Genomic DNA, 20886 nt, shown 5'->3' with positions numbered 1-20886 from the left:
TTGAGATTTGAATCTTACTGAGATTTCTACAGAAATGTTCTGTGAATGATATAAACGTCTTCTTCAAAACACCTTATTTGCAAATGATTGAAGGAAGAAGCCTTCTGTTCTAGGGATGTCTACAGTTTATGATCCCTCCCACACTGAGGGAAAATACAAAGACATGGTTTATCTGTAAAACACAATTGATGATTTGGGCATAAAAGATATTATTAGAACTCCTCTGCTAGGTCCTATGGCCAGTCTGGCAACAAAATCTGCATCCCTCTTGATGAGATGGTTTTTTGTTTGTTTGTTTTTATTTGGTTTTTTGCTTTGTTTATTTGTAAAAAATACATCATTAGAATGATGAATTTGAACTAGAATTTCATAAAGCAGGCCTAATATATATTCCCTTAGCCTTTCATAGTTTATGACTGAGTTTTCATTAAGTGGATGAATAAAGATCAGCTGTAGGATAAAAGCTGAAGACAAGAAAAGGGTCAAGATTGCTGCAGAGAGTTAATTTTTAAGGAAATAAGAGGAACATGGAAGTGCCAAATATGTAGGGTAGGGGTATGTAAGGCACTGAGTAGAAAAAACCCAACAAAATAGGTCAGCAGAAAAGGAAGAGAGTGATAGATAAGGGTAGTTTTACAAAGGTCTAACTTAAAAGAATTAAAATATTAAAAAGTAGGTAACAATTTTATTATCTGAGCTTCTGAAAAGTTAACGTCTGCTACATGTTTGTGAATTTATGTTTTTCTTCTATCTGTCCTGAGATTTTATTTTAGGGAAATCAGCAATTTTTTTTAGTAAAAGGAGAAAATTAATATATTCCAAAGTAAGCCATGTCTGACATTTTCTGGGAGATAGAGTATAACGAGTGACTTTGTAGCATTCGGACAAAGGAATTTATTGTGTGTACATGGCCTCACAGAGATTATCTTCAATTCCTTTTCACATAGGAAAGCAAGTTCTTCAGAAAAAATATTAAAGAAAAATTGGCCTCTTTTTTCTCAATACCTATCACATACAGAAAATTGTCATATATTTTTGTGTGCAATATAACCGTATACTTGAGAGAATATGGGGAAGGAGATGCATCCATAAATGTCATACACATTGAAGGTATCAGCATAGGAGAAAAGAGTAAGCTTTTCTTGTCATCCATGGATAGTACAAGAAGAAATCAGCTTCAATTTAACTGTTTTAAAATTTAGCTTCTGCTTTAGGAGAACCCTCTAACAGAAAAATTAACAGTATGGTGGTAGGCTGCTTAGAGAAGTTTTGGAAACTCCAGCACTCTGAGTTTTTAAGAATACGCTCAGTGTATGAAAGAAACTTTCATACAAGTTCAGGAACTTTATTTGCTCCATGATGTATTTTAGTTGCATAAAGACATCTTACTTTCCTCCAGTTCTTCCTACTATTTTAATAATACATGTTCAGAAAGATTCACTTGGATGTAACTTGAAATACATCATGTCCTATTCACTCCTACCTGGTTTTCATAAAATTTAATGTAATGCATCCCTAAGTTGTTAAAGGAGCATTTTTTTATAACATCTTTTTTCCTGAAGGTGGAGGTCTCCGTGGCCTGGTCTAAATTCTTGGTTGTAAGTCAGAGCTAAATGTTCACATTTTCCCCCATAACCCACTTAACATATACCCTGTGCAAACTTGACCCTTGCCAGAAAGTAGGTACAGAAATGTCAGGAGAACACATGCTGCTTACACACACGAGTGAGCAATGGCTGGAATGTGGAGCATGCATCAGACATGTGCTGCAAAGTCATGCATGGCAGGTGGCCTCATGTTATTTCTGGGGAAAAAACACCCCAAGCTTCTCGAGCAGTAATATCAAACTGGACTTGGGAGTTTTCCAGATGTGTTGTCTAGAATGACTTGAGGTTGGTGAACATGGTGCAGTGCTCTTTAGATAAGGTTTGGTGATAGCAGGGTTCCACAAAATGCAGCATATCTGAGTATGTGGCTTTCAGCTCCAAAAAGTTGGAATAAGGCTCTGTGACTCAAAACATTTCCACTTGTGCCTTGTTTATAATGTTTGATGCCAGCAGCCATAAATTCACAGGGTGCTCTGTCTCAGCCTTTAATGGTTAGGAAATATTAAGAACAGAACTAAAATAAACTGAAAATACTCAGGCTAAAAAAATGGGGAGGAGAGGGAAAGTTATTTTTAAGATGGGTCCAGTAGAAGGTAAGGCAAGGTAGTTAAGATCTCAGGAGTATGATCAGGGGACCAAAGGTCTGTGAAAACTTAGTGAATAACACCCTATTTAAACAGAAAGTAGTCTTTATTTGCACTGATAATGGAATGTGAAATTAAAAAGCAAATACTACTTCTATGTACTGACTAGAGGTTGTGATGTGATGTGATGTGATAGTTTTGGTTTTTTTAAGATGATTTTCTCAAGTACCTATGAGACTGACATCCGAATACCGTGGAACTTGAGGTGTTCCTGCTTTGGGTCAGAACATGCTAAAAATTTGGTCCTGGCATCTCTGAGCCGGAGGCTTGCTTTTCAAAAGCATACATCTAACAGCTGGGGCAGTGAACAGACTTGTCTGTGATAATTTCCTAGTGGTAGCCAGCTTTCCCTACTTGTGTGTGCAGGCAAAATAACACTGAACACAGTTTGAGTTCAAGAGAGAAAGTAAAAGGAAGACTTTACTTCTCTAGCTTGTACAGTCTTCGTCCTTAGCTCCTCCATTTCTGTCTGCACAAAGTATGGTGTTCACATCCCTTACAGACTCAATTTATCATGCCTGCAGACATGTTAAAAATGAAAAAGTCACAATAGCAGCAACTTGTCCATTGCTACTTTGTTGCTGTTTCAGTGTTAGGTACCTGTATGCTTCAAAAATTACACATGCTGCTCTAAGGCCTTTTTCAACTAAACTTGAAATTAAAAAAAAAACAAAAAACAGGTTAATTATTTGCGTAAAAGCCAGTTACAAGAATTCAACATCAGCAGAGCATCAGCTGTATGGAAGAAATAAAACTCTTTTGGCAGATTATTAAATACCACACATTTTCACAGTTGATTTGTACAGTATTATGTAGTGCAGGTGTTTGTTCCACCTGTGTGCAGGGTTCAGTGTCAGGCTCTGAGGTGGCACTGTCACCACCATGGTGCAGTGGCTTAGTCTTAGTATTCTGAAATGTAATGTTAGGTGATGTTAGGCATATGGTGAATTGCATCATCTTTAAAGCTAGTGGAGTTGTTTTCTTTCTAAAGGATGTATCTTCAGTATGTCAGTCAGTTGTTTTTCTCTGTTTTCAGTTCATGAAGGGTAACCCTTGCTGCAGTTCATACCACTGAACTCCAAGAGATGACTTAGCAGTTTTGGTGCTGGGCAAATCCAATGACCAGTCGTCATTAAAATTTGTGAGATGAAAATAAGAAAGCTGTTGTATGGGCTTCTTTTGTGTGTAAATGGTAGGTAGAGTTCCTAAGAGATTCTTTCAGTGACTAAGAGAACTGCATTCAGGTGTTTGGCTCTTTAAAATGTCTTAGATTATTTACATAAACTGGTATTGAATTTCATAGGGTAGCAGTGATAATAATTTATCACACAAAGAAAAAAAATGTTCAAATACTTTAAAAAATACTATTGTTTTACAGAAGACTCTCCCTTAAGTAATTAATTCTCAATGAACTTGTGAAAGGTATCAGAATATGTAAGATTAAGATATAATTTCAATATACACAGCAAGAGGCAGGGATCACTGGCAAGAGCTTTCTAAGCCCAGATAGCAAGCTGGTGTTAGCTTTCTTACATTTATTCTTCTGTTTTAGCCACTAAACAGCAGTTCTCTCTTCCAGTTCACTTCAGCTTTAGATAATGCTACTAACACACACTGAGGAGTTTTTAATGAAGCATTTTTATGGTTTTCTTTCTACATTTTAAAAGTATCTGGCATGTTTTTATGTCATGGCATAGTACTAAATCAATAGAACTTTACAGATGATACTTGATAACAGTGTCTTACCTCACAGAGCTTAAAATTTTTATTAGTGTTTATAGCATTGGTTTGAGGTATTTCACATAATGTTTCCCTGGGCAACTGTTAGGAGAGATTTAAATGTTTAACATATGTGGCTGTGCACACCAATATAACATGTGATTTTACCATTATTATCTGTATGTCCTTTTTTAAAAATAAAAATAATCTATTTGTTGTTTTGTGAGTTTTTGTTTTTTGTTTTGTTTTGTTTTTAACACTGTTCTTTTGGAGAGGATCCTTGTAGCTGACAGTCTCTGCCTATGAAATCCCCTAGAGCAGGAGTCCTGACTGGGTAGGTGGCAATGTGTAATAAACCTTTACCATTTTTTTGTGAGGGACTGTGGGGAACAGGGAAGCTCACCATGAACTGCTGCAGGATGTTTCATCCAAGATAGACAGCTCTTCAAACCTGGCCATTTTATCCATACGTCAACACTTCTTGAAGTTTGGGTCTAACAGGGGCTTCTGCAGATGTGAAACTGTCAGGGGAGTTAAGTTTATGTTTCTAAGAGAGATGAACTGAAGAAGGAAAGTGGGTTCAAACATAATTGCTCTCTGCTGGAACAGATGTGATGGTCTTTGTTTTGGTATTTTATTTTTTTTTAACTTCTTTCCTGCATACTAGAATACTAGTCTTTCCTTCCTTCCTTCCTTCCTTCCTTCCTTCCTTCCTTCCTTCCTTCCTTCCTTCCTTCCTTCCTTCCTTCCTTCCTTCCTTCCTTCCTTCCTTCCTTCCTTCCTTCCTTCCTTCCTTCCTTCCTTCCTTCCTTCCTTCCTTCCTTCCTTCCTTCCTTCCTTCCTTCCTTCCTTCCTTCCTTCCTTCCTTCCTTCCTTCCTTCCTTCCTCTTCCTTCCTTCCTTCCTTCCTTCCTTCCTTCCTTCCTTCCTTCCTTCCTTCCTTCCTTCCTTCCTTCCTTCCTTCCTTCCTTCCTTCCTTCCTTCCTTCCTTCCTTCCTTCCTTCCTTCCTTCCTTCCTTCCTTCCTTCCTTCCTTCCTTCCTTCCTTCCTTCCTTCCTTCCTTCCTTCCTTTTCCTGTTTTGAAATCACTTAACCTTCTCGATCCACTCAGTGACTATGCTATGCACCATAACACATGGTGGTCACCTCTTGGTAATGTCTTGGTTATGTAAAGAAGAGATTTCAATACATGTTTCAGGGTCATGTATGGACACATTTTTACCTTTATGTCACAGTAGCTCTCAGAAGTTGACAAATGTACTTAGGAACTTTTTTCTTTTATTAAATTGTGGTAACTAGAGAACAAGCTCCTGAATTAGGAGCTTATCAACACTGGCTACATGTTGATTCATAAATGACTGTGGGAGAATGCCTTTGGAAACTTTTGAAGTTTCTGAAGTTTGAACTTCAGACCCTAGAAGATATCTTTGGCACTTAAAAATAAAGAGGTTTTTCATATTCTTAATTTCATGAACAGATTTCATGAACAGCAATTTTGAAAGGCTATTTAGTCTTAGATACTCAGAACTCACCTGTATGCATCCCTCATGCTCCCCATTCAAGGATGGAGAAACTGAGGCTGGCGAAAGGAGAATTCACCAGGATCACAAAAGAAGCTCTTGATCCTTTGAGCAGAGCAGCAGCCTGGCTGTGTTCCAGCCAGCTGGCTGAACTAACGTTGATTTTTTTAAGAGGTACAGCACAAGTGCAGACTGACCTGTGTACAGTCAATCTATGACAGTTATCTGTCCAAGGTAGCTTTTCCTTTTGTATTTTCCTTTTGTATTTTCCTTTGTATTTCAGAGGCACCATTTCTCCATCAAGGTGATCCATACTGATTTGTTTCTTGCTTATGTGGAAGATAGTTCACTTGTGATGAGAAATTCTTGTCTTATTTTTTCTTTTTAGTTCTTTTTTATTTTTCTCACTGACACGAAACATGATCAGCAATTTAGAAACACTCTTAGGGGAATCCTGTTCCCAGTCACAAGGTTTCTTCTTTTCCCCATGTTGTCTTTTTGAAAGAAATTAAGGCCTTTTGCAAAAGCAAAACTGTTTGAGTTTGAATGCTAAACACTGATTTTGAGATGTTTGCTGGCAGGCAAACAAAACAAAGAATTGAATCTATATCAAACTTTGTATTTTTGGCATTTGTCTGACCAGATCATAGTGAATGTAAGAGCCTCTTCATTTGTGGCAAATTAGTGCAATCTCAATAAATACAGGAGTAAATGAAGTTACTATCTATGAAGAACATTGTTTGTGTTTAAAGAGCTAGCTATGTGACAGCAGAAATAAAGAGAGAGAAAGTGTCTCTTATTTTTCAAACATCTGCATTCCAATGTCTCCTTCTTCTTTTACTTTCTTTAATGTATTTGTGTCTTAACATCTCTATTGACTTCCTGCCTGGCATAAGAGGCTTTTTGAGTACTAGATGTTTTAATCTGAAAAGCTCACCTTAAGACACAGCAATTTCAAGCAGCCACATTTAAAGTCCCTGTAAGGACCCTTATTCTCTTCAGAGCTGGGATCACATTACATACGAGGCTTTTGAAAAGCAACAACACCACTGCCAGAGTGTCTCAACCATTAGAGACTTCTCATGTATCACTTAGCCTTTTTGCTGTCAAATTCCATTAGAGTGCAAGTAGTTCAGCCCCTACTAGGGCTGATGTCACTGAAGTGAGTACATTTAGGATGTGCATCTTTATATTCACTGCATTTGGAAACATACACAATATATATATTTGTGTGTGTGTATAATATATATATAAAAGAATCAATCAGGGGCATTTTTCTTCCTAAATAATTTGCGTCTCTTTCCTCTGTTTTAGTCAAATATATGAGAGTAGTTTATAAATTAGTTGAGCTGGAGTTGCCAAACTTGGCTGTACATCTGAGCAGTCTGGATGGGAAGTTTTTGCAACTGATATTGTCCTCAAGCAGCTGATCATCCGAGCATTTCCTTCCCCTGGCCAACCAGCAAAATGACCACATCCAGCAGTCAGAGCTTTTCTTTGTCTGTGGTCAACAACTTGGCCAAAATATTTGACCCAAACGCTTTGGAAAACCAAGGGCCTGATGATGGAATGGAATCCCTCCAAATTCTTCATGTTGCAAGCAGTGGTATGAGCACATCTGAAGGTTTTGCCATGATGGATATGAAGTTTGCTTCCCTTGAACAGAAAATAGATAGGCTGTTGATTCTGCAAGACAGTGTCCTTAAGAAGCTTAACAGCGTTTCCCAAGAAGTCTGTTGCATTGAAAAAGACATGGAGAGCATAAAGGCAGAAACATCTGAGCCTCAATCAAGAATGGGAAGAAACAAAACCCAGAAAAGTAATGATATGAAGAAGCTTTGCCTTAAAGTGGAAAAATCTCTTTCTAATATAAACAAGAATGCAAGGCAGCAGGTGAAAAGACTAGATGGACTGGAACAAAGTGTTTCTGGACTACAGAAACTTTTAGGGCCTCTGATTGAGAAGGTTAAAGCATTATTAATTCTTGATTCAAGTGTAAAACACCATGTTAAAAAACGTAAACTTTGCAAGGCACGAGATTATAGAAAAGGAACTGGACAACTTTTTAGGATGCACGTTTTCTCGGAGAAAACAGCTGATAACCTGCTTAAGAAGAAAAGAGAAAAGGTGAGCTCAGGTTTGTGTTTCATCTTGTCAGGAATTGTTGCAAGCCACAGATATATTCTACTGTATGCTAAACTTTTTCATTTGGTTAACACTTAAGAGAACAATCAATATGCTCTAAAAATGAAAAGTATGAGAACAAACTGAGCATGTTTCAAATATAGATATATCCAAAGATACAGAAAATCTACTGAGTGATAAATACCTTCTTTTTCTTTCTTATTGTAAATTCTAATTCTAATTGTAAAACATAACTAGGGGTCAGAGGTGGGTGACAAAGACTGACACAGACTTCAGGAGGCCTGGGTTCTGGCCATGCATATTACTACAATCTTCTCTGGATTTATAATTATCTCTGGAAATCAAGTTGCAGTAGTTATGTTACATGCAGTGGGGTCTGGAGCTTAGTGAATCTGGTAAAAATCCTTCTTGGGTTAAGGTGTGTACCTATGTATGTCCCTTATTAAAAAAAGCATCTTAAGCGTGCTAGTTCTGATCTGGTATTTCTGCTGACATCAGTGGGGAGGGGGTGACTTCTAAACTGGGAACAGAGGTAGGGTTACTGTAACTGGAGCTGCAGCTTGTGTAAACTTCCTTGAGGGAAAAAATGACTGTGCCACCACGATGGGAGTTTTGTTGTGTTCTTTACAAGTCTGATTAAAAGACCACAACAGTGTCATTTAAGGCTCCATTGATTATAATAGGCTCCTGTGAGGTAGTTGGACCATTCTTTGTAGCTATTCCAGTAGCATTTGAAAATTAAGGAATTTCTTCTGATGAAGTATATTGGTATTTAACTAACTTACAGTGAACCAAAAAGGTTGCTTTCATATTCTTCTCTATTGTGCTTTACTTTTCTTTTTCTTACTTTTTTTTCTCCAAAAAGTCACAGACTGGCTTTACTCTGCTACATTTGAAAAGTAATTCTTGAGTTTGCTTTTCTGAAGTTTTTGACCAGGAAAAGCACCATGTGAAGATATTATTGATAAGATAAGATAAGATTGATAAGATATTATTGAAAACAGCTTTCCTTGGAAAAAAAAAGCACCCAGTATATTACTCAGACTGGTCAGCAAACCAGGTGATTTTCAGCTTAGTTACTCTGAGGCAGCCCCACCTGATGAGGAGCTTCTGAGCCATCTTAGGAAACTATAAAAATAGGGGTGAGTGCTGACTGGCAGCAGAGGAGCATCTTGTAAAGATCTGTCAGCTGAACTGGTTGGTCTGCCTCTATGTAAGGATATAAAATGTGCACCCTTGTTTGCAGAATACCATTAACTTAAGGGGAAATCTACTGCCTTCCAAAGGAGACCAACAACAGAAGTGGTTTTTACAGGCCTTTCTTGAGCACCAGACTGGACTGTCTTCACTACAGGAGTTTTAGTGAAAGAGATGTTTTCTTCTTTTGTACCATCACTTGCTGAAAAAGATTCCTTATTTTGAACATCTTGAGTTAGGGTTTCTTTCACTTTTCCAAGCATCAATGAAAACATCTGCTGAAAAAGTCCCATCATAGTGAGACTCACAGGTCATGTCTGTAAAGCTATAATCACTGCAGTTTGTGGTAGAGCTCTAGCTGTCTCATTGAAATTGTGTATTAATCTAAACTGTGCATAAATATTAACTGAATTTGGTCTGGGATGTTAATGAACTGGAGGCCTTTCTGGAGGCCTTTGTAGGTGCGAGGCTCTCAGCACTAGAAACACAGGGTAGGAGAAAGGAAGGGGACCCCTCAACTTTTTGGTGAGAATGTGGGGGCTGCTGGGGTTAGTGGAAGTCAGAGGAGGAGGTTGTGGTCTTGGCAGACCAGAGGGGACAGAGGAGGGCCAGAGGGGGAAGACAGATGCCCAGTGGAGAGTTTGGTGCAAAGAAGGGCCTCAAAGCAGAGGGTGGGAGGCTTGAATGTCATGGAAACAGAGGTAGCCTACTGACCCAAATAAAAGAGGGGAGAGTGGGGCCTCTGTTTTCTCCTAATAGCAGCTCCATTTGTAATCTCATTGATTCACTTTAATTTAATCAGACTCTCCATGATGTTGAGTAGACTTGGTAGGAGCTTGAGGGCTTAGGAAAGGCAGCATAAGCATGTCTGGAATCATGCTGGTGATATTATTACATTGTTAATTTTTTGTTTGTTTTATGAGATAGCATACATATGTTAGCTTGTCATTACCTTCCTCTCTGTGTGTTTGATTTATTAGTAAAGGGCCATCATAAAATTATCTAGCTGTCTTGTGAACAACAGATGGCTTCAGTAAACACTTAGTCATCTTGGGTTTAAGTAAAAACAGACTTGAATTCAGCCCTGCATTAAGAATAATGGAACATGCTATGATATCCTTCAACAGAGACTGCTGAGTAGGAGCATTCAGGGGGAACTGATTCTCCCCTGCCTGAAGGCTTAGGAACAGCATCTCTGAGCAAGTCAGTGAAAAGACTTGTCCATGAGACACTGAAGTTGGTTGCTTGTACCTCTGTCTGCCATGTAATCAAATTGGATTTACAAATGAGGTTTTAAATTGTTATGACAAAAGCAAAAACAAAAGCAAAGGAATAAAAAAATAAGGGATCTCAGCTTTGTGAGCTTTATACCTGAAGTGCACCGGGTGGCATCGGGTGGCGTAGGAATGAACAAACCAACCTGATTATGCAGAAAGCAGTCTTTGATTTTACTAGTACAATCCTTATAACTTCCTCCAGTCCACAACTGACAACAGTTTCAAACAGTGTTGACCTTGCAGAAGTGCTGTCTGCCCGACAGTAAAACCAGCATCTCTTCAGTCCTAGGTGAACTCTGTATAGGAGCACTGAGCAGCCCTGCAATCCTATTCTATTTCCTTATAGCTGTGAGCAAGGTGATCCATTCACTACAGTTAATTCAGAAAGGCAATGCCCATTTCTGTGCACTGCTGAAGGTGGTCATCCATTTTGGATGATGAGCCTATTTGTTATCCACCCTGCCCCAGTTAAAAGCAATGGCCACCTCTTTGTTCCAGTGGCTGAATTTTCTGACAAATACTTGGCTGTTGCCATCCTGGTTCTGCAAAATAATCCAGTCATTCATAAGTACTAGTAGATGGTGCAATAGATGGTTACATATGGATAAAACAGTGGGATTATGTACTGCTTAGCTACCTCCCTTCCTATTCACTCCTCTTTAGAGAGGTGTTGCTCTTTGCTTTATTTATTGTAGATTTGTTGTTTAATTTTTCCCAACAGGCTCACTTTGCAGAACGGGATTAAGTTGAGAGGAATGGAAAAGGCAGAACAAAGGGGAGGGAAGAGGGGAAATGGAGAGAAGTAAAGAGGAGTGATAAGCAACTGGAGTGTGTAATTTCTCTTCTGGCTTCAGCAGCATCTGGAACAGCTTCCAGATCACAGGCTTCACAGAGACTTTATGTGCTCTTGCAGAATACAGGGAACACTCTTCTATGAAGCAGAATTTCTGCTTTTTTACCTTTTACTGCCATCCTGAAAATCCTCCGCTGCCTCATACAGGAGGTTAGTTTATTTCTGTTTTGAGTTGGAGTTATAACATTGTGTAGCCTGCAGACACTTCATGCTTTGTTGGGGCTGCCAAATATCTCCCAGGCATTTTCCACTGAGTGCAGCGTGACCCCATCACCACATGGCCAAGAGAAGTAGCATGTAGTCCTTGTCCTTTTGTTATGTTCTTGCTACTATCACCAAGGGAAATCAGCAGATACACAGTAAGGGGCTTTAAAAGTTGAGGTTTTCCTCTAATTGACCTTTTTAAGTAATCTGTGATAATCCTGTTGCAAAATGACTGTAGCGCCCTTTTCAGTCCTATTTCCTTCCACTCATAAATAAAGGGGGTAATATAGTAATTCACTTTTTTCCCTCAAATTCAACAGTTTAGAGATTCTATACTATTAACCTGCAAATACACACCTGGAGAGTCAGAAAGTCCCTTTTGTTGCCATTGTAAAACAGTGTTGAACTTTCTGCAGTTGCCTGCAGGTTGCTGTAACTTTGATCTCCTGCCATCCTTCTACAGCTTTGCCATAGGACTTATAACTATTGGCAGTTTCAGGCTCTTTCCCACACTAACAACAGCCAGCAGTGGGAGCTGTGAGTTCTGGTTGAACCAACCCTCTGTCACTCTTGTGCAGGTATCACACTGTACTTGCAGCTCAGTAGCTGCTTTAGTAGCAGTTGCAGTGAAACTACTGTTTGCCATGTGTGCTTTAAGATCCTTTCAACCTCAGTCTGTAACCATTCAGATTCCTTTAGCCTACAAATACTATAAGGTTTTTAAGCATTATTTAAATTATCTACAGGTTGTTCATGTTCTGTGAATTTATTACTTTCCAGCCAAATAGACAGGAATTGTTTAATTTCATCTGTCTGCAAGAGTTTCTGCCATTCTTGGTGGTTTTGAGGGTAGAGGACCAGTGTCCACTTCTTGGGCAGTGCAGCCAGTCAGCACCTCCTGTTTTATTCAGGGATGCTCTTCTTCCCCCCCAGGATTGATGCTTTTACCTAAATATAATCTTGGTAGAGGTATTCCAGTTTTTCAGTGAGCTGTAATAGAGTTAGTAATAGATTCCAATTCAAAGTGAGTCATTGAAGCTATAGGAGATGATTTCTGAAGTTTGTAATCCTTTGGAAATCTCCCAACAGTGTGATTTCCCAAAAAGATCTTAGGAAGTGTGGTTCAAGAAGTCATAAGATATTTCCCATTTGTATCATGGCATCCTTATCTCAAATAAGTTAGTAAAGCTGAGAAATACTGTCTTAACAATGAGGGAACTTAGCTGATGTTGTAGCAAAAAATTGCCTGAGTAGTTTGTCAGATGGGTCATTTATGCCTGCATTTAAAGAGGTCTGCCACTGATTTGGCTTTCAAGCTGGACTGTTTTTTTTCCTCCTTTCTCACACTGTGACAATACTGGAGCACACTTTGAAGGATAAACCATTTAATAGTAATGGGGAAAGTGTGGAGAATATCACCTAGAAAGTTCTAGGGATATGGCACAGGTGCATACGAGGCACACATGCAACTGTGGTGCGCACAGAACCCTGTCAGCCATCACAACTGTGAAGTCATTGAGCAGTATACAGAAGACGAAGATGTGAGCTAATATGTTTGCAAGACAAGCACAGAGGCTCCAGTGGTTGTGCTTGCCTAGTGTTGCTCCTGATTTGTTCAGTATAGAAACCCAAAAGTGATAGTAGCAAATTGATTTGATTCCCCAGATGCAGAGAAAGGACACGTGTCAAAGCCAGGTAATGCTGAATGCTCTGGTCTTAGGAGCTGGACTGATTGCTTCAAATTTTTTGGCCTCTCTTGCAGGCCACTCTGTATTCCAGAGGCATTAAAATGGTACCAGTCAACTGGAGTTAAAAAATATACCTCCAAAGCTATTCTTATGCCTTATGCTGGCTCTGTTAAATGCCAGTGACTAGACCTCAGGGGTGAAAGTAAAGATGTTTAAAAGCAACATGTTACTGTTAGTGCCATATACTGTACTTTCACCACAGTAGATGGCACAGTCATAGCCAGGGGCTCTTTTAGAGCCTGGCTGCATGAAAGCCTCTTCTGCTCTTCACTGCAAGACTCTCTTTGGAGAAGAATGGCCTGGAAGGATGAAGCATCCATTTGAAACAGGACAGCCCCTGCTACTCCAGTGAAGCAGGTGGGAAGTTGGGATACTGAAGTGATGGACAAGGCTTTGGCTTCACTCATCTACAGTTTCTCACCTACAATGATGTTATTCCTGTGTTATTCCACAGTATTTTTCAATATTTAGAATGTGTCTTCATGCAGAAGTTCTTATCTCATTTCCAAGGTATTTTCTATTTTCAAGGCAGCAGGTCATATGGAAATTCCCTTCTATTTCCTAGTGGGAGAATCACAACTCTCATAGCTCAGAGGTTATTTCTGTGTGTGATTAAAAGATACTTGTAACTTGAGTTTGGTTTATACAGAAGAACAGTTTCTTTATCTAGATCACGGAAAACTCAGAATCTTTGCCTGAAGGTGCTTTGCCAGTTTGTGTAGTGTAGCAAAAAATAATCACGTGGAAGTGAAAACATGAGCCTTCCAGTGAATACAGAATTCCCGTGTGTACTTTTTGTATTATTTATAAGTTTGTATCAGAAATACACTCACTGACTCTTTTACATTTCTGGTAGGAAAAAAAAAATGCTTATTGAAGAGGAAAACAAAAGAGAAGGAGGGGATGGAGTCTAAGCTTTGGGAGATAACACAGGAGGCATCCCCACACATCCTGTGTCCCCAGGGTCTCTGTCATATGTGATGCATTCTCCTGTGTCCTGATGTAGAAATACCAGGAGCATCCACAGTACTACGCTCAGGTTGCAGAGTTGGTGGCTGATTTCTGGCTATTAGTGGAGTGAATCCATCACAAAGCTCAAGTAACTTAATCATGTTGATAAATGGATGGTGATCATGTCTTACACAAAACCAGGATACGGTGACAGTAAAGTTCTGCAAAGTATTTTAAGAACATGAGAAAAGAAACATAGAGTAAGAAATATGATTCGGAGATATGCGAAGTTTTGTGTCTTGGTATCAGCTGTTTGAAGTTGAGAAGAATGTCTTGACATTAAATGAAAAGTGATGAGGTGATAAAGGACTTCTGACTAAAAGGTTGGGACTGTTTTGTGCAGACATCTGTTATAAAATTTTTTGCAGTAGGAAAAAAAATCAAAGAGTTTTATTAGGTGAATAAGAAAAATTTGAAAGTTAGCTAGAAAAACATTCCATGGGTAGGACTGCTACAGCATAAAGATTGAATTTAACTAAGTATAGCTCATTAAAAAGAAGTCATATGTCTATAAAAACCATTAATTTCTCTCTGAATTTCAAATTTCTGTTAAATTATATTAAATTTACATATAATTGCTTACTGCTTAGTTTATGCAGGTTTCTAAAGTCAATTTTCCAAATGTGTCTTTTTTTTCTTATACTGAAGTTTTAGCCTCTGAAGTATCTTGCATTATTCTGTTATCATCATGTGACCTTTGTTCTGTCTCTGTTACTTATGGCTCAGCAATAATCTGTATGAAAGGATATGTTTAAGCCTGGAAAATGTATTTTTGAAGACACAGTATCAACTTGTATAGGTGCAGACACCCTTTTGCTTTAATATATTTTGGAAGGTCACAACACAACCTTTCATATTTAACATTTTGTGCAAGTAAAATGAAAACTTAATTGAAAACTTTTGGCTTCTATAAATAAGGGAAATTACTTTAGAGCCATTAACTTCATTGTGCATATTCAAGTCATTAAAGAAAGGGGAAAAAATAAGGTGGAGGCAGAATTTCCACTAAGAAATATTGATTCCAATAATTTTAGAAATTACAGGCAGGTAAAAGTCACATACCATGAAAGTTCAGGAGGAATAATACATAAATAAAATCCCATTAGGGATTAAGTTAAAAAGACCCTTGAGAAAGCAGTAGTGACCGAGTGAAGGAAAGCGAGTAGTATAAAGAGTAGTGGAGAGGGATGGATGTTATTAACAAACCATCACACATTTTAGGTGAGATTTACAAAGAACCTGATGTGCTTGGGTGCTCATAACCTGTGGATTATCAGAGCAGCTGGCTCGACTGCCTGAGACAGTGACATTTTTGTGTGCCTCCTGCAGCATGCATCTGTCCAGGAGGGCTGCACTGGCTGCTGCCAGCTCCAGCCAACCTGGCACAATCCTACTCTTTATAGGGAAAAAAAATAATGGGACAAAATTGTTGTCAGACCAAGGTTTGACAAGTTGAAGCCACATGTTGCTATAGATAGCAAAATATGGAGAAAACTGGGATGCTCATTTATAGACTGCTCATATGTCTACAAATAGTCTAACACTATCCTTAGATTTGAATTTCTAGTTCTAGTGCACTGCTGACCCTATTTTTATTTCAGTTAGATACATGTGTTGATTCTGACGGGTACCAGTAAATAGTTCCTTTGTAGTTTTTTTGTTTGTTATCCCCATTTAAATTAGTGTGTGCTTCTCATCTGCTGTTAAAACGTAAGAGATCAGAAATGAGGCTTGAATAAACACTGTAGTAATTTATGTAATGCTCTGGCAATTTCAGATATTCAGCATCATCCAGGGTTCCACTAGATGGATTTTAAAAAGCTGGCTTCTGTATTTCACACCTGCAAACTACAGCAATGTTTAGTAGGAAGCACTGCAATTAATTTTGAATGCAGAAGTGAAATCTGGCCCCATGTATCAAAGGCCTTGGAGTCCATTTCTCTGGTTATTTGCTCAGCTGACTATATTTGATCAGAGCTGATGTCCTCAGTGGTACATACTTAAAGGAATCTGAGTGTATTACTAAAAGAAAAAAAAGTCTGAAGCTTTTCCCTACTTCTTTTTAGTGCTTTTCAACATTGAAAAAATAGAGTGAGCATTAGTTGATTCCTTATGATGCATGTGGAATCATGACATTTATATTTAAGCTCTGTGTGAACAAGGCTCCAATTCATATTTCAAAGGTATTCATGTAGTTGTTTTTTGGTCCTTTTTCATTTTGTGGCTTGCAGCTTCCTGGGACCAGCTGCATCCTGAGTAGTTGTCAGTCTCACTTCTCCTGCTTATATGAGTTTCTTTGTTCCTTGTAGATCAAGATTTTCTGAAGGAATCCTGCTGAAATCCTTTAATGCAGTTTCATCCAGTTTTTGTCAACTCTTCTTGTTTCTCATGGAGTTTCCTTTCCCTGGAACTCAGTGTTCATAGCGGATGCACATTGCTTTAATTTCATGCCTATTTTCTATATAGCCTGCTGAAATTAAAAAAAAAAAAAAACCTAAACAGAAACACTATAAAACATGCAGAGGGCTTATGAGAACAAATGTTTAGTAATAGGTCTGATTCATGCTCAGAGTACAATATGAACAAGCTGTGGGACAACTTGCATGATTAAGACACTGGAAATTCAATACCTGTCCCTGTATATTTTGTTGCAATATGTATTACACTGCTCCATCTGGTAGCTCAAAGACCAAAAGTAGTAGAAAATATTTGAAGGTATCTGCATTTTTTATATTTGGAGCTATCTGCATTTTTCACACTTTGTGAACATGTTGAACTAATTCTAGAAACAAGGAATGTCAGGTTGGAGGAGATCTCAAGGATTATCTTGTCCAACCCTTCTAATATTACTGTTTATGTGAGATGTCTCAGCACCCTGTCGAGCTGAGACTTCAAAGTTTCCAAAGTGGGGGACTCCACCACTTCCCCTGGGAGATCATTCCAGTGGCTGACTGTCCTCATAGTGAAAATTTCACCTCTGATAACTGTGCCAGTTTCATGGCAGTCTGAGAGGAGGAAGGCAAGTGGAAAAGGATCATTGAGCAACTACATTGTCCTACTACAAGTCTAGGGGCGGCTAATGGAAAAAAACACATGAAGCAAACAGCATCAGAATACGAGAAAATAGCCATAAAGGTGACAGTAAGAATGGTTTTACGAGAAACTGGCTTGGTATAAAGCACCTCTAGATGTCACTGTAGCATCATAAAATGTAGTTGAGAGAAAGCTGACATTGGGGTTTATATGCTCTGATTCCTGGTAACTCTTTCCATCAGCCTGTAATAAATCAGTGGATAATTAAAAGTGCCATTACCAGATATTGATTAACAGCAAAAAACTTTTTGAAATCTGTCAGTAAGACTGTTTATGAACATTTTGCTAGGATATTCCTGACTTTGGTTTAACCAGCCTAGTTTTAACAGCTAGTGCAGGATAACAGCTCATTTCTAGGTGTTTTTTTTTCTTTTAGTCCCTGAGGCTCAATCCTGATCTTTTTTGGGTTGTTTATGCCATCACTGTTGTTGACTACAGCTTTGGTAATGTCTCTTGCTTTACATTTGTACCAGTCTGTTCAGCTTGATAGTGATTAAACAAGGAACATCCTTTATTAGAAAAACGTGAATTTGAATGCAGAGTACTTGGATTTGACTAAAAAAAAACAGGCTGCAATTTCATGAGAAACAATAAAACATGAACACTGTATACACTGACTAATACCTCAATTTCCTTCTTTGCAGGTCATTCAAGAAAAGGCACATTTGAGTGAAACAGAAACAGAAGAAACTGGGCCAGCAGATTCAACAGGTTAGAATTTTTTTTTTTCTGTTCAGTTTCTAGTTCTTAAGCATACAAATGCAGAGAAATAGCCATTGCTCTCCAGAGCAGCTCCAGTGAAGGTGGTTGGGTTATGTGTGTGCTCACCAGCATAAATGAGAACTGTTCAAGCAAGATCAATCTGCTTTTCACATGCTGGTGTGCATGGTGGCAAAGCACTCACAGAAGTGTTTTGCATTAAGAGTTTATTAACCTTGGCTTTACTGACAACAAATTTTAGTGAGAAAATGTTTTCCAATATTACGTCTGGAAGGGAGAATTTGTGACCCATGGTATCCCAGTTTTAAAGAAGTAGTCTGCTCTTTCTAAAGAGATGTTTACACTGACCCTGAAAGTGGGAAAGGAAAGAAAGTGCCTAGTTCAAAATGCACAAAATAGAAGTTATCCTAACTGTCAAATCCTACTTTAATACTATTACTGCCTATCAGACAATTACTGACAGATTCCTTGGTCATCTGTTTAATTACAGAGGATGCCATCCAGAAGAGCCAGTCCTGCTCTGAGGAAGAAGAAGTTGATAAACTCAACAAGGAAAATGCTGAGAGGGAAAGTCCTGTTCTGCTTCAAATTGATACTCCTGAATTTTTTGCTGAAGAGCCAGAGGAGAAAGAAGAAAGGAGCAGCTCTGTTCAGGAATCCTTTACTACAGAAAATCAGCAAGAAGAATATACTGCTAATGATGCTTGTCAAAGGATAACTGAGCAGGAGATAGAGAGTAAGTCCCCAACAGATGAGAAGAGGAAGGAGGAACATCAAGTGTCTGGAGAGGAAAGACAAGAGGAGAGGGAGAATGGAGGGGAGGCAAGTGCTGAAAAAAGTGATCAAGTTGTTGAGGAACCACCAGCTCCTTCCCAAAATGAAGAGGAAGCAGTACAAAGTGATGATGAAGAGGTTCCAGAGGGCAGGTAAGTCTGAAGCTAAAGTTGCACATTCTTAAGAGCCCCATGCATTAGATAAATGTGTAGTTCAAGGTTCAAGTCAATGTGATTTGCTTCATCTAGGTATTGGTGAAAATCCAGCCTAATACAAATATGTAAAATAACATTATGTCTCTGGTCTGAGCTCCAAGCTGAAATTTATCTTCAAAAAAGTCAGACAAATAACCTACCATACATGGTACTAGCAGTGTGCTTTGATTGTTTGCTTGGGAAATGGGTTAGGAACATAGGAATAGGCTTTTCTTCATTTCTGAGGAAAATTCTCCCATTGTATATACTGCAGCATCATATAACCTCTGAGCAAAGTAAAGTTAGATTTTACCATTTGGGAATTAAAGTACTTCAAAATGTAGTAACTTAAGTCATAACATAAAACTGTGAAACTTTGCCAGGGTAATTAAACTGATAATTTTGTTTACTGTAATTCTTTCTTTGCTGCATTGATGCGCAGTCCTTCAAGCATAAACCACTTTAAGTTCTCGGGAACCTGTATGAACAGATTGAAATCCCAATGCTCTCCCATTGCTTTCAAGGTGAGATTGATAGCCAAATGTTAAACGTAGAAGAACTCGAGTGAGGATTTCAGTAATGGAGAAACATTTTGCTGTCATGATTAACTTAGAGGTTATTTGTGTTTCTCAAAGTGAATATTAAAACAGTTTATTTAAACTGTGAGGAAAGTAACCTAATGTTATTTGAAGTCAATGTATTTGTAAGCATTTTTCACCTATGTTTCTGAATTTGCTCTGCTTTATGTGTACTCTGCCCTAATGCCATGCTTTATCCTTGCAGGTGTAAAGGCTGTGAAAAAGGTACAGGAAATCTTAGTTCACTCACTGAGCAGACCTGTCAATTTGAACATAGAGGTAGCAGTAAGCATGGAGCGAATGGTGGAGGCCTAAACAAAGATGACAGTGAAAAGAACATGGTAGATGCAGAGATCGCTGATGATGACATGTGTAAAACTGAAAAAAAAGCTCTTACAGGAAGTATTCATAAAAGAAAAGCGTTTGATTCCACTGGTGTTACAGTGAAAATCAGAGACAAATCTGTAGAAAAGATTGATTTCATGATTGTAATTACTAGAGGAAAAAGGTGTGCATGGTAAATCTGATGGGAACCAATTGCTCTTGGGCCATATCCTAAGCTGATGGAAATAACACAGTTCTGTTTGCTTCCATCTTAGAGGCTTCTGTTCTTGCAGAAACCAGTTGCAACTAATTTGCTTCTGCCACAACTACTCCAGTAATGCTAACCTCTTTTCCTCTTCTTTTAACAACAGATCTAAAACTCCTAAGTATAGAGTGGTGGGAGAAATTAAAACGTGTGACAAAAGTGGTTGACCTGTGGAAGTGCTGAGAACATGTGTTAGTACAGAATCTGCAATGCTCTGCATGTAGCCTGCACAAATCAGCTTGTTCATATTTGTACCATTGCAATCTGAAGTGAGAACTACTGCAGTATCTAAAACACAGGAATACAGATTCTTGTGTGGAAGCCTGACCAGTGCTATTGAACAGTCAGATAAATGGTGCTGAGGCACCAAACCCTGAAGCAACACTTATTAGACTGCAGCAGAAATTTCTAGTATTGGAACCTCCAGCTTGAGAATTTCAGTGCCTATCCCTGTATATGAAATGATGGCACATTAGAGGATGGCCTCAAGGATGTGAGATATATGTGTGTGTATGCATGCCTAGGATTTGGAATGAATTTCTTGCTTTGTGGGTGGGCAAAGAGTGGCAATATTAGATATTTGTGCTAGGCTTTTGTAGCAGGAAAGAGGAGATAGTGTAGTGAAACTTTAAACACTATAAACTGTCCGGAGCTCTGGCAGATTATTAGGGATGACAGAGAGTTGGGACTTATTCAGCCTGAAGAAGAGAAGGCTCCTGGGAGACCTTAGAGCAGCCTTCCAGTACCTGAAGGGGACCTGCAGGAAAGGTGAGGAGGGACTTTTCACCAGAGAGGATAGTGACAGGACAAGGGGTAATGGTTTTAAACTGAAAGAGGGTAGAATTACGTTAGATATTAGGAAAAAATTCTTCACCATGAGGGTAGGTGGAATAGGTTGGAATAGGTTGCTGGAATAGGTGCCTAGGGAGGTTGTTGATGCCCCATCCCTGGAAGTGTTTAAGGTCAGGCTGGATGAAGCCTTGAGCAACCTGGTCTAGTGGGAGGTGTCCCTGC

The 20886-nt window shown here is 38.7% G+C and overlaps 1 protein-coding gene across 4 annotated transcripts in view; it reads left to right on the top strand.

The window, feature by feature from the left end:
* The window catches only part of MYLK4 (myosin light chain kinase family member 4), a 60575-nt gene that overhangs the window by 21031 nt on the left and 18658 nt on the right, over positions 1-20886 (top strand). For 3 of the 4 annotated variants that reach the window (XM_030445577.1, XM_008492621.2, XM_030445578.1), the window contains exons 1-4: positions 6727-7616; positions 17662-17728; positions 18228-18663; positions 19489-19508. In XM_030445577.1, coding sequence (XP_030301437.1) covers positions 6957-7616; positions 17662-17728; positions 18228-18663; positions 19489-19508 — 1183 coding nt within the window. In that variant the 5' untranslated portion in view covers positions 6727-6956. Of the gene's footprint in view, positions 1-6726; positions 7617-17661; positions 17729-18227; positions 18664-19488; positions 19509-20886 lie in introns of those variants that run through there. The other variant, XM_030445579.1, reaches the window with a different exon arrangement.

The sequence above is a fragment of the Calypte anna genome, chromosome 2 (genome assembly GCF_003957555.1).
Source record: "Calypte anna isolate BGI_N300 chromosome 2, bCalAnn1_v1.p, whole genome shotgun sequence".
Classification (NCBI taxonomy): Eukaryota; Metazoa; Chordata; class Aves; order Apodiformes; family Trochilidae; genus Calypte; species Calypte anna.
This window is presented reverse-complemented; position numbering and strand designations above follow the sequence as displayed.